This window comes from Nilaparvata lugens, chromosome 2, assembly GCF_014356525.2.
Source record: "Nilaparvata lugens isolate BPH chromosome 2, ASM1435652v1, whole genome shotgun sequence".
Classification (NCBI taxonomy): domain Eukaryota; kingdom Metazoa; phylum Arthropoda; class Insecta; order Hemiptera; family Delphacidae; genus Nilaparvata; species Nilaparvata lugens.
In genome coordinates, this window is record NC_052505.1 from 50,846,913 (window position 1) to 50,859,470 (window position 12,558).

Genomic DNA, 12,558 nt, shown 5'->3' on the forward strand with positions numbered 1-12,558 from the left:
TAATAGTATTGTGTTGATAATTAGAAAATATTTTTATTTTCACAAACTCTGTATAATAATATGGTGAATGTGCAACAGCTGTATCAAAGAGATTCTCAATCTCAAAAACATCTGTTTAGAAAAAAAATAGTTTTGAAACTTTGTTTTCCTGATGCAATGTATAGACCTACACGTGGCATGGATTATTAATTTTTCAGCTAGAACCGGTTTTTTTTAGACAAAGTGCTAAATAATCACTTCTACAGTTTTATCAATGCTGTATCGGCCATATGAATACACATGCAGTTAAAGACAATATGAGTACCCATGTCTTTGAATAAAGGTGTTGATATTTTTACATAAAGAAATTATTCTCTTCCATTTTTATTTAATTACAATTTCAAAATTACCGAGCTCTGATAGAATGATTGACTCACTGTACAGTCAGTCGAAAATTTTAATATCAAAATGAGGGGTATTTTGGCAAGCGGCACAACAATGTGGCCAAAGTGGTTCATCAGGCAATGGCGAAAAGATATGAGTTGATAGCGGTGAGGTGCCCTATTACAAGTGTAAGCCAGAAATGTCTTGAATGGTGAAAAGGGAAGACTTCTTTGGGATTGCTGTATGACAACTGACAGAGCAGTGGAGGCTAACAGGCCAGACATCGTCTTGTTTGACAGAAAGAATAAAGAGGCTTACATAATTGATGTGGCAGTGCCCCTTGATGAGAATCTGGTGAGGTACCATTGCCGAAAAGAAAAGAAAATACCAGCCCCTGTCAGTTGAACTGAAAGATATGTATAATTAAGGAAGGTGGTGATAATCCCTATAGTAGTGTCTGCCAATGGACTGGTCACAAAAGACTGGAGAACAAGCAATGGAAAACTGCAGTTGGAGAATGGCATATGAGAATTATGCAGAGAAAAGCAGCAGTCCTTGGTAAAACTAATATTGTCAGTAAGTTTCAAGTCTCTGATCTGGAAAAGAGTGAATGGTCTCTGCTTTTTTTTCAAATTCAAATTCAAATTGAGTTTATTCACAGAAATCATTACAAATACAGTACACATGTATAAATAATATAAATACTTGTGAATTTTCCCCACATAGACAAGTCTGTGTGTGGGGAAAGAGTTCTAATGAAAAAAAATTGATACTAAAAAGAAAATTATAAATATTTACAATACAGTACAATTTGAAAAATAAAAGTTTGTTAAATGTAGTGGAGAAAGTATATGTTTTGAATTGAAGTAGTAAATATATATATTATGGTATATAGCTTGAACATGGCACACAAATAAAATTTAGAACTTGAACAATGATAAATTATGAGCAATATATTGATGATATATATACTTTCATATATATGATGATGATAGATAAGATTTTATCTAATTCACATATATGATGATGAATACAAGAAAAATATATACATAGTATCAAAAACGGTAAGAGGAGTAGATGAGCTGATCAGCGACATCCTGCCGGCTTCAAATAACCACATATTTAAAAATCGTTTGTATATGTTAAGGCTAAGGGGTTCTATTTGCTTTATGTAGGCGGGTATATTTCTATAAAGAATGTGGCATATGTAATGACTATTAAATCTATTGCAATTGCTAACTAATCTGGGTTGTAGAATTCCAAATATATTCATATTTCGTGTTTGATAGGGATGGATAAGAGGATTAAATATTGCATTTTATTACTTCGGATGAAAATTAAAAGTGATTTTATGTATAGCTGTCGCACATCAAGGACCTGAAATTCTTGATAGGCCAGTTCAGTCGGATAGCGACTATCCTGGTTCAAGCAAGTCTTTATGATTGCTCGCTGTGCAATTCCGACAGCTCTCAAAGTGAACGAGGATGCTCCACCCCAGGCCAGGATTCCATAATTTATAATTGATTGAACATAGGCGAAGTATGTCCTTCTCAATTGATTGACTGAAAGAACCTCCCTCAACTGTCGAAAGGCATATATTAGTCTACGAATGCGACATTTGAGGTATTCCATATGAGGAGTCCAACAAAGCCTGCAATCTATGAAGACTCCAAGATATTTGTATTTTTCCACCTGTTCAAGCGTCTCACAATTACAGGTAAGTGACAGGTGGTCATTACATGAGTGAAGCTTGAGACATTCTTGAACTGGCATACTATTTTTCATAAAATATATTGGCAAATATTTGGTTTTAACAACATTGAGTGTGAGTTTATTTTGATCGAGCCACTTCTTCACATGTAAAAGGTCTTTTGAGGCCTCACTGAAAGCGTCCCGCCAAGTACGTCCACAGGAAACCAATGCAGTATCGTCGGCAAACAGGAACAGTTTGCCATTCAACTGCAATTTACTTATATTATTATATAAATTAGGAATAGTATAGGACCTAGTGTGCTTCCTTGTATAACTCCATAATCAACGGGCATAGAGTCACTACCAATTCCATTTATATAAACTGACTGTTTCCTGCTCTGGAAGTAACTCTCAAACCACCTCAATGAACCATCTCTGATTCCATAGAGCTCCATTTTTCTCAAAAGCTTCAGTCTATCCACAGAGTCAAATGCTTTTGCAAGATCTAGAAACGTGATTAAAACATGTTTCCGATCTTCCACCCTCTGCGTGATCTCTTTTGTTATATCAAACAGAGCATGTGATGTATTTTTATCCATTCTAAAGCCATATTGATTATTTGCTATGATGTTATTTGTTTCTAGATAATTCTGTAATTGGTTTTCACTGCTTTTTCGAGGATCTTTGAAAATATGCTTAGCATAGAAATAGGTCTGTAATTACTTATAAGATTTTTAGTACCAGATTTAAAAATAGGAATGACTTTTGCCATTTTAAAAGCATTTGGAAACTGGCCTGTTCGGATACTGACATTAATAATGTGAAGAAGAGGCTCAATCACCACGTCAATGTGTTCTTTTATGAATTTTGAATCAATGTTATCAAGCCCCGGAGCAGAGCCACCACGCATCCCCTTCAAGATCTCCCGGATGTCCTGTTCGTCAAGTGGTTGCAGCCTGAAAGTGGAATTGACAATGTAATCATCATCATTTACCACTTCAGGGCCCCTTTCAGGAATTGCATCAGCCAATTCAGCACCTACATTTGAAAAAAAATTATTAAAGGAGTTACCTATTTCTTTTATTTCTAAATCAGAAGGTGCGCCCCCCTGATGAAACTGCGCCAAGGGGAATCGCTCAGCTGAACCTGGCCTACAAGCCAGCTCATTAACTATAGACCAGAATTTTCTAGAATCACCCCCTACACTATCCACCTTATCCTTATAATAATGTATTTTAGCATTCTTTATAGCGACATTGAGTGCGTTCCTATAAATCCTGTACTCCTCTTTCAATCCTACATTAACGGCTGCCTCAACACCTTTTTGCTCAATTTGTCTCTATGTCTTATTGAATTAATAAGCCCCTGTGTAATCCATGGTTTAATCTTTCTATTCCTGGCTGAAACTAATTTAATTTGTGTAAATCGTTCGATTGTTGATGTAATTTCATTTATGAAAGTATCAGCACAGTAATCAACGTTGTCTGTAACAGCAGTGATACCACCCCAATCTTTTTCTAACAGATCGGCCGCAACATTATTCCACTGGGTCACTCTGTATGTAGGTATGGTTGGCCGACAATTGTTCGAGTCTACAGGCACCCCGGAAGCTAATTGAATAAATGTCGGATAATGGTCAGTTATAGCTGTTTCCATGATTGCAGATTTTATTTCCATATTTCTATCATTTTTTACAAAAAAGTGATCGATACATGAACTCCCCGCAGGACGTGTTACCCGATTCATAAAGCTGATGAAACCCAACTCATACATCATATCCAGGTAACCCTCCTGCACGGAGCTCAATGCAACACCCAGAATATTAATATTAATATCGCCACAAAAATTTGTAAGGTTTTCTATCATCATTCAAATTTAAGAGATAATTCCGGAGAGCGACAGTGAAAAGATTTATATCAGTATTGGGACTGCGATAGGCAGCCAACAAGTGGCAGGGCACACCGTTAAAAGTAAAGTTAAGAGCCAGGCAGCTAGCGATCCCGCCCAGACACAGCTGTTCACAGGAGGAAACTGACAGTGAACTGTCAATGTACACTACCACACCATCATTCTGATTGAGTTTACTTCCAGAGCGATAGACATCATAACCCGGAGCCGCATCACAGACTCATCATCATCTAACCACGTTTCAGTCAAAACAATACAATTGATTTTAATAACTTTAAAACTATCTAATAATATTGAAAATTCATCAAAGTTTTTTGTTTAACCTTTATTACACTTTCAGCATATATTTATATTTTCGAACCTCTGGACTATATCATTATAAATATCTGATGGTTCTCTTAAGTCTAGAATCGGCCACAATTTTCAGTATGAATCAATTCATTCACTCTCCCCTTTAAAATGACACTTATAGGTATATTCATTTTCCATAGTCTGGTGTGTACCATCTGTACATGTTTCTAACAGTTTAATCCCTGTCCAGTAATGGTCTGCAATTTTGCTTTCAATCAAAAATGAAATATAAGAGTTGTTAGGATCTAACTTTACATTAACATGATTGAGGCATGATGATACAACTGTGTTACCATATGTTTCCTCTCTAGTTGGCTTTTGTATAGTATTGTATAAACCATAAGAGTAGAGTAGGCCTACACTTATATAATTATTCGAACCATACATATCTGACAGGTAACATATATTTATATCTTCTACCATGATAGTATTTTTTTCTTGACTCATTCTTTCTGATGTTAAAATCCTCTCCAATTCTTCATAAATAGATTCACATTTTGATTAGGTGGTCTATAAATAGCTATGATTATTACTGTCGTATTTCTAACACAAAACTTTAAAGATATTAATTCAGCTGAAACAAAATCTATTTCATTTTTCTCAACTTTAATACCTTCTTTGTAAAAAATTCTCAATCCACCTCCCCCCACCCATCGGACCTACATTTAAATAGACTTGTAAAACCCTGAATTCCATACAAATTTGATTCTTCACTATAAATATTGATTTCGCTAAGCACAAGAATATCTATTCCATTGATTATACTGTTCGTTTCTGCTCTTAATATATCCCAATTTTTTCTGAGTGATCTACCTAATATTGGTGCATAAAATATTTAGTTCATTTACTGTCTTGTTCTTTTTCAAAAACTCTTTGGACTGATTCAAGTCTTGAAATACTCCGAAATCCCTGTCGTTATTTAAATCTTCTTCATTTAATTGGAAAATTTTGATTTATAGAAAGTTTTATGGTTATTTTTTTATTAATACCTATAATATTATTGTTTGGTAGATTTATTAGGGAGAAGGAAATAGTAACTTAACCTTATTGAGCTACTAATTAAATTGTAAATGTAATATCTTGGCCATGAGAACTTTATATTATTCTTTCTAAATCTTCAAACCTTGTTATTTTTATTGCTCTAGCTGTCTAATCTTTTTTAATCATTATTCTGTCCCCATTAATTCACAGAAATTTGTATTTCTTTGTGATTTTCATTTCCTTCACTTTTTTGAATAAATTTTTAAAATAGGGGGTAAGATGGTCATTGAAGTGAATTGATTTGACTGTCTTGTCTCGTTGAACATGGACGTGGTAGGTCTAACCGCCCTGGCCTTTTTAACTATCATATCCCTCACTGATCGAGAGCTCAGCTGTAGGATAGTTGTACATTCTGCATTCTTCGACTGCAGGCGATGAGTAGTTATGTCTTCTCTTCTCAGTTCAATATCCATCTTCTTCATAAGCGTGAGTATTTTCTCTTTCAGATCCTCATTTCTCGAGAACGGAAGACTGGATATGATGATGTTTCTGCTTCTTCCATACTGTCGCTCACATTCCAAGTCCACTCTTTAGTCATCAATATCACTTTTTAAGATTTCTGTCTTTTTTTTAAGGTTTTTCATTTCTTCTAAAACCCCCCAATTTTCTCTTTAATGCCGGTGAACAGCTTCTTCATTTCCTCCATTTTTTTCACCTTCACTGCTTCATGGTCACTGAGCATCTTCTCCACTAGGCGTTTCAGCATCAAATGTGTCCCATTGGTGAGTTCTTCTTCAGTACTATTTTTCCTTGGTCTTGCTGCACCCCTACATTGAGGACACTCTCATTCAGCTTTTTTTTTGGGCACTTTTCATCTTCCATGTTGACTTAGATACCCCCGAACAGTGAAAGTGATATTCCAATTGGCACTTACCACAATAATAATAATAAAATAATAATAATAATAATAATAATAATAATAATAATAATATAATAATAATAATAATAATGTTATAATTATTAATATAATAATAGTATTGTGTTGATAATTAGAAAATATTTTTATTTTCACAAACTCTGTATAATAATATGGTGAATGTGCAACAGCTGTATCAAAGAGATTCTCAATCTCAAAAACATCTGTTTAGAAAAAAAATAGTTTTGAAACTTTGTTTTCCTGATGCAATGTATAGACCTACACGTGGCATGGATTATTAATTTTTCAGCTAGAACCGGTTTTTTTAGACAAAGTGCTAAATAATCACTTCTACAGTTTTATCAATGCTGTATCGGCCATATGAATACACATGCAGTTAAAGACAATATGAGTACCCATGTCTTTGAATAAAGGTGTTGATATTTTTACATAAAGAAATTATTCTCTTCCATTTTTATTTAATTACAATTTCAAAATTACCCGAGCTCTGATAGAATGATTGACTCACTGTACAGTCAGTCGAAAATTTTAATATCAAAATGAGGGGTATTTTGGCAAGCTGAACAAAAAAATAAGGTCCTATGCACCTTTTCGATATTTTTTCAAATGAAAAATGAGTCTGTGGGTTGTCAAAACTCCCCCTAAAAGAAAACTATCCAACTCATCCTATCTTTTAGTAAAATAACAATGATTTCTGTTGGCGTGCTACCAATTTTGTCCAATAGGTTTGATAGTTTTTCACCTTTCACCCAAGGAAAGTCATCGGTTCAAATTATGCCAACATCTTGATAAATCATGAATGGATTTGATGCCTATGAATAAGAAATCCAGTTCAGAGCAGATCAAATTATAATTTTCATAAAAAATTGGGCAATTTACAACAAAAATTTACTGAACAAAAACATTTGGTACTTGAACAGAAAATTCTCACAAGCTAAAATACTTATCTCTTCATATTGAACTCATTTATTTGGCTACAGGCTTCCAAAATTACACAAAACATTCAACACAAATTGGACGCCTTTAAACGGAAAGGAACCAAGCGCCATTTTTAACGAAATTGAGTTATTAGCGCCATCTTGTAGAGAATTGTTGAATCTATATACTAATATATAAAACAGGTGAATGAATATGATGTCAAAAAAAAATAGAAAAAATAACAAAAAAGTGAAATATTGTATCCAGTATGCTTCAATAAACAGAAAGGAACCAACTGAATGGTTTCTTACAGTTAATAACACTATGCCATCAAACTCAATAAACAGAAAGGAACCAAACACCATGGTTCCTTTTTCTCCATTCCTAACTGGAAACAGCTGTTTAACAGAAAGGAACCAAGTGAGTTGTGAAATTCCTGAAGTCGTGCAGTGACTGTTTCCAAGTTTATTATTCAATTTTATTAATTAATGTAGCGGCTAAAAATGAGTTATTTACATAGTAGATCCAAACTATTAGTTCAATTAGCTACATCAAATTATACTACATCAAAATATATAAAAAATATTTTCATTAAAATAACATTGATACTAAAACATGTATTGGCCAGCCATCCTACACTGGATAAAATAACTTTGAAATTGTGAGAATGTTGTTAAAAACAGGGTTTTTCACGATTTTCTCGAAAACGGGTCCAACGATTTTGATCAAATTCATACCTGATAAAGTCATTGATAAGCTGTATTAACCGCCACAAGTCCCATATCTGTAAAAATTCCAGGAGCTCCGCCCTATCTATGCAAAGTTTGATTTTGGATTCGCAATTATCAGGCTTCAGATATAATTTAAACAAAAAATTTCAAGTGGAGAAGATTGAGCATATAAATCTCTACAATTAATGTTCAGTAACATTTTCACCTTAAATTGAATATAAGCTCGAAGTTCGAGAAAATAAGATTATTAAATTGCAAACTGTTGATTCTATTAAATAATTCACTATGAAGAGATAGCAGACCCCGTGTGTCTGCAGCGTTATTGTCCTGTCACCAGCTGGCTTAGATATTTGAATAGTCGACACTTGAGATGCGCGTGAACACTAGCGTCAGTTGATCAATTTTCATAACGGCAAGGAAAGTCGTGTGAGTGCGCCACACCAGATTTTTACTTTCCTTCCCCTATTACCATAGGTAAGGAAAGTATTGCTTTCCGAAAAAAATTAAGGTACCCCAATTTCCAAATTCCTATTCGTTTCAAGGTCCCCTGAGTTCAAAAAAGTGGTTTTTGGGTATTTGTCTGTATGTGTGTGTGTGTGTGTGTGTGTGTGTGTGTGTGTGTGTGTGTGTGTGTGTGTGTGTATGAGTGTATGTGCGTCTGCTTACACGATATCTCATCTTCCAATAAACAGAATGACTTGAAATTTGGAACTTAAGGTCCTTACACTATAAGGATCCGACACGAACAATTTCGATCAAATACAGTTCAAGATGGCTGCTAAAATGGCGAAAATGTCAAAAACTTGGTTTTTCGCGATTTTCTCGAAAACGGCTTCAACGATTTTCATCAAATTCATACCTCGAATAGTCATTGATAATCTCTATCAACTGCCACTAGTCTCATATCTGTGAAAATTTCAGGAGTTCCGCCCCATCTATGCAAAGTTTGATTTTAGATCTCCAATTATAAGGCTCCAGATACAATTAAAACAAAAAGCTTCAAGTGGAAAAGATTGAGCATGAAAATCTCTACAATTTATGTTTCGTAACATTTCCACCTAAAATTGAAAATAAGCTTGAAATTCGAAAAAAATGTGATTATTCAATTGCAAACTGTTGGCAACTGTTGGTTCTATTAAATCATTCACTACGTAGAGATAGCAGACCTCGTGTGTTTCCAGCTTTATTGACCTATCACCAGCTGTCTCATATCTTTGAATAGTAGACTTGAGATGCACGAGTATTCTAGCGTCAGGTGATCAATTTTCATAACGGTAAGGAAAGTTGTGTGAGTGCGCTACACCAGATTTTTTGCTTCTTATTTCGGCTGTTATATCATATTAATACTCTCGTTAAATGAAATTATATGGAAGTCAATTATATTGATAACAAGATCTTGTTAAAAACATGGAATTCTCTGTTATTAACTCTGTTAAACACAAAGTTATTAACTTTTGTTATGAGAAGTTTTTGACAATTCAGTCAAATTAATAACTTTTTGTTAATGAGTCGTATTATTAACTCCGGTGTAAACGCAGCTTAAGTCTCATACTCTGTGATGCTAAACCATTTTACAGAACCTTCTTTGGTGATCTTACTGTGTTTGATGACATAGATAGAAGGGTCCAATGCTGATTTGGACTTTCAAATTTATTTTGATAACCCCTAGAAAGTCTATGAATTTTCAGTTTTATAGTTTTTATATAAATAAACGTGAGGTCTGTATGTTCTAGAATTTATATCTACTTAATATTGATTTACTCCCTACTCCATTATTGATCACTTTTCTTATTGATATAAAGAATAACATAAGAAAAGGCCATAAATCTAATAAATAGAATGCACTTGGTTCCTTTCACATAAATACACAATAAAAAATATCTTTTAAACTAAAAGGAACCAAGCGCCAATTCTCTCAATAACTTTTAAAATAATCACTCATTACCATAACATCAGTTGAATTTAACTAAAGAGATTTATATCTTCCATTTTTAACAATAAAAGAATACTTTAAGCAATTAAGGAATTTAGACCCACGAAAAACTTTGACCCCCATTTCCTCAAAACTGTGCTGATGTTGCTTGGTTCCTTTTAGTTTGAAGGCGTCCAATTGAGAACATAATAAAATTATTCAGATCTCAATTAAAACATTTTAAACTTCACTTATATAGAAAAATTTCAAGAGGACTAAAATAATTCCACCCTAGCCAGCAGCCATCTTTTCTTGAGAAAAACGCCTGAAGGTTTCGGGTGAAGCATAGACACATCATCAATTGCCAACCTCACTAAATAAAGAATACAACTTTACTAATTACATTCATTATTCTCAATAAAGCTTTATTTTAAAACTGTTTTGAATTTATTTAGCCTTCATGTTGTTTAGAATTATTTGTTAATTTAGTTATAGAACTTCATTATTACTGTAGGTTATTCAACATTAGTGTATCTGATAAATTCCCGGTAAAATGTTGTGTCCGCATATCGATTACACCAATATTTCCTATCAAGTTTTATTGATATTTTGAATATCGAATTGAAGATTTGATTTTTATTGAGAAAAAAATGTAATATTACACTGTATTGAATAACATGTTTCTTGCCAAAACAACAATCGAACTCTTTGTGAATTTTAGATATGACCTACACAGTAGATTTATATAATTCTATTTATTAAATTCATGGAAATTAAAGTTTTTATTTATGTCAGCTCATGGTTAGTTGATGAAATTGATTATCAATCAAAAAATAAATAAAATGATTATAATTTTATCAGTACAGAATTAGTTGAATACAGAATTGTCGTTGTAGGCTACTGAGTTCTTGGTCAACAATATTTTAATATTGGTTCTTTGATATTTTCGTTAATATTTTAATATTTCAAATATATTAATATTTTAATATCCATTCTTTTTTTCCGAAGTTATTTTATTTGAATTAGAAATTATTTATCAGCTTCTATCAATTTATCGTTCGTAACAATGAATTGTTCAAAACATGAATTTAATCAAATAAACTAGTAGTTTTGTGAACAGTAGACCTCGTACAGTCTAACCACAGCCTCCTCTAATACTGTCCATCAGAGTGAATTATGTCATGTCCTGAAATGTCCTGTCATGTCGGCGAGATACCGGTGTGTAAACAACTAATGGCTGTTTGGTTTGTTGTATTGACAATAATAATTGATATCAATTATAATATTAATAGCATTACAATGCTAATAATTTGTTGTAAACAACTATATGCTATCATCAAAAGTTTACCAATTTGAAAGCAGAGAAAAGTCGGGAGGAAATGATAAGCTACTTCGAGTTATCAATATTGCATGCCTTATTGCTTGCAATTAATAGTCCACATGACAGCTGACTTTTTGCCACGTTACATTGAGATATTAATTGCATGCGTCATTGCATGCAATTAATAATCCACTCGACATCTGATTTATGATGAATTCTAAAGTCAGATTTTTACGGTAATATTGGCGTTCGAAGGAAACTCGTTTTCCTTTTGTATTATCCTTAAAATGCAAGATTTCAAAAAACCTTGAAACCTTGTGTATACATCGACGCGAAATTCTAAATGGAACATACCTGTAAAATTTTATAAAATCTATTGCTGCGTTTCGCTGTAAATGCGGAACATATAAACATAAAGATAAATGCAAAACCGTCCTCTTGAATCTTAGACCTCACTTCGCTCGGTCAAAAAAGGTCCATACTTCTGTATTCATGTTCGCGAACGTGTTCGCATGTTTTACACTTGTGTTGAATAGCCAAAATTGTAGACCAAACTGCACGGCGAATTGTAATCGAGGATTCTGATTGGCTGGAAAGTTCAGCGTTCGGAGTGCGGTACGGCGAACAGTTAAAACAGAGGCGAGCAGCAAAGCGAACGATTCGGAGTACGGTACGGCGAATTTTTAACAGCTGATTTTTAACATGAAACATATGCTCATGTTCGCTTAAAGACGCAATGTTCAGCGGAATGCACGGTTTGCTGCGCGGTTCGAGGCTCGGTTTGGCATGTTTGGCTCGGTTTGGACGCAGCTTTAGATGTTACAGCACATTTATACAGAACACACGCCAAAGCAACATAATAATCTATATTATAATAAAGGAAAGAACGTACAAGGAATACACATACGAAATAGTAAAAATATGTTTGACTCATAATCACGTCTTAATTACAGGACTGATAAACTTGAAATTTTGCGTATAGATTCTTAATTAACTGAGGATGGTTGTACCGGTAGGCCTATTTACGATTCTTCAAGATTTGATTACATTAAGTTTTTAGATTGTTAAGTTTTCAATTTGTCATGCTTCCAGTTGTTGTATGGAAACAGCTGAACATTTCTTTTGCAAAGGAAATCAGAAAATACGTATGATTGGGAATCCTATTCGAATAATAACAGGTTTCCCGTCGCACCCAAATTTTGTCCGCCATTTTGGATCGCTATTTTCAATGCAACTTCATTTTTTGAAATTGGTCATATTATGATACATGATTTCGATACAGGATTTCAAGAGAAAATATGGTGAAAACCGCACATCGATATCTCAAACCTTTCAAAAGTTATTCTCATTCAAAGATATTGATATATCATCCATCTATCTATAATCTTCTATACGGTACCTACACGTATACACGTGTAAAGGATAGGAAAATTATGTTTGACGC

At 33.6% G+C, this 12,558-nt stretch overlaps 1 protein-coding gene across 9 annotated transcripts in view; it reads left to right on the forward strand.

Moving 5' to 3' along the window:
- LOC111050980 (multiple C2 and transmembrane domain-containing protein) overlaps positions 1-12,558 on the forward strand; it is a 300,854-nt gene that overhangs the window by 262,050 nt on the left and 26,246 nt on the right. The window contains exon 16 of one of the 9 annotated variants that reach the window (XM_039421455.1): positions 5,802-6,052. The exons of the other annotated variants lie outside the window; for them this stretch is intronic. Coding sequence (XP_039277389.1) covers positions 5,802-5,889 — 88 coding nt within the window. The 3' untranslated portion in view covers positions 5,890-6,052. Of the gene's footprint in view, positions 1-5,801; positions 6,053-12,558 lie in introns of those variants that run through there. 9 annotated transcript variants of the gene reach the window in all.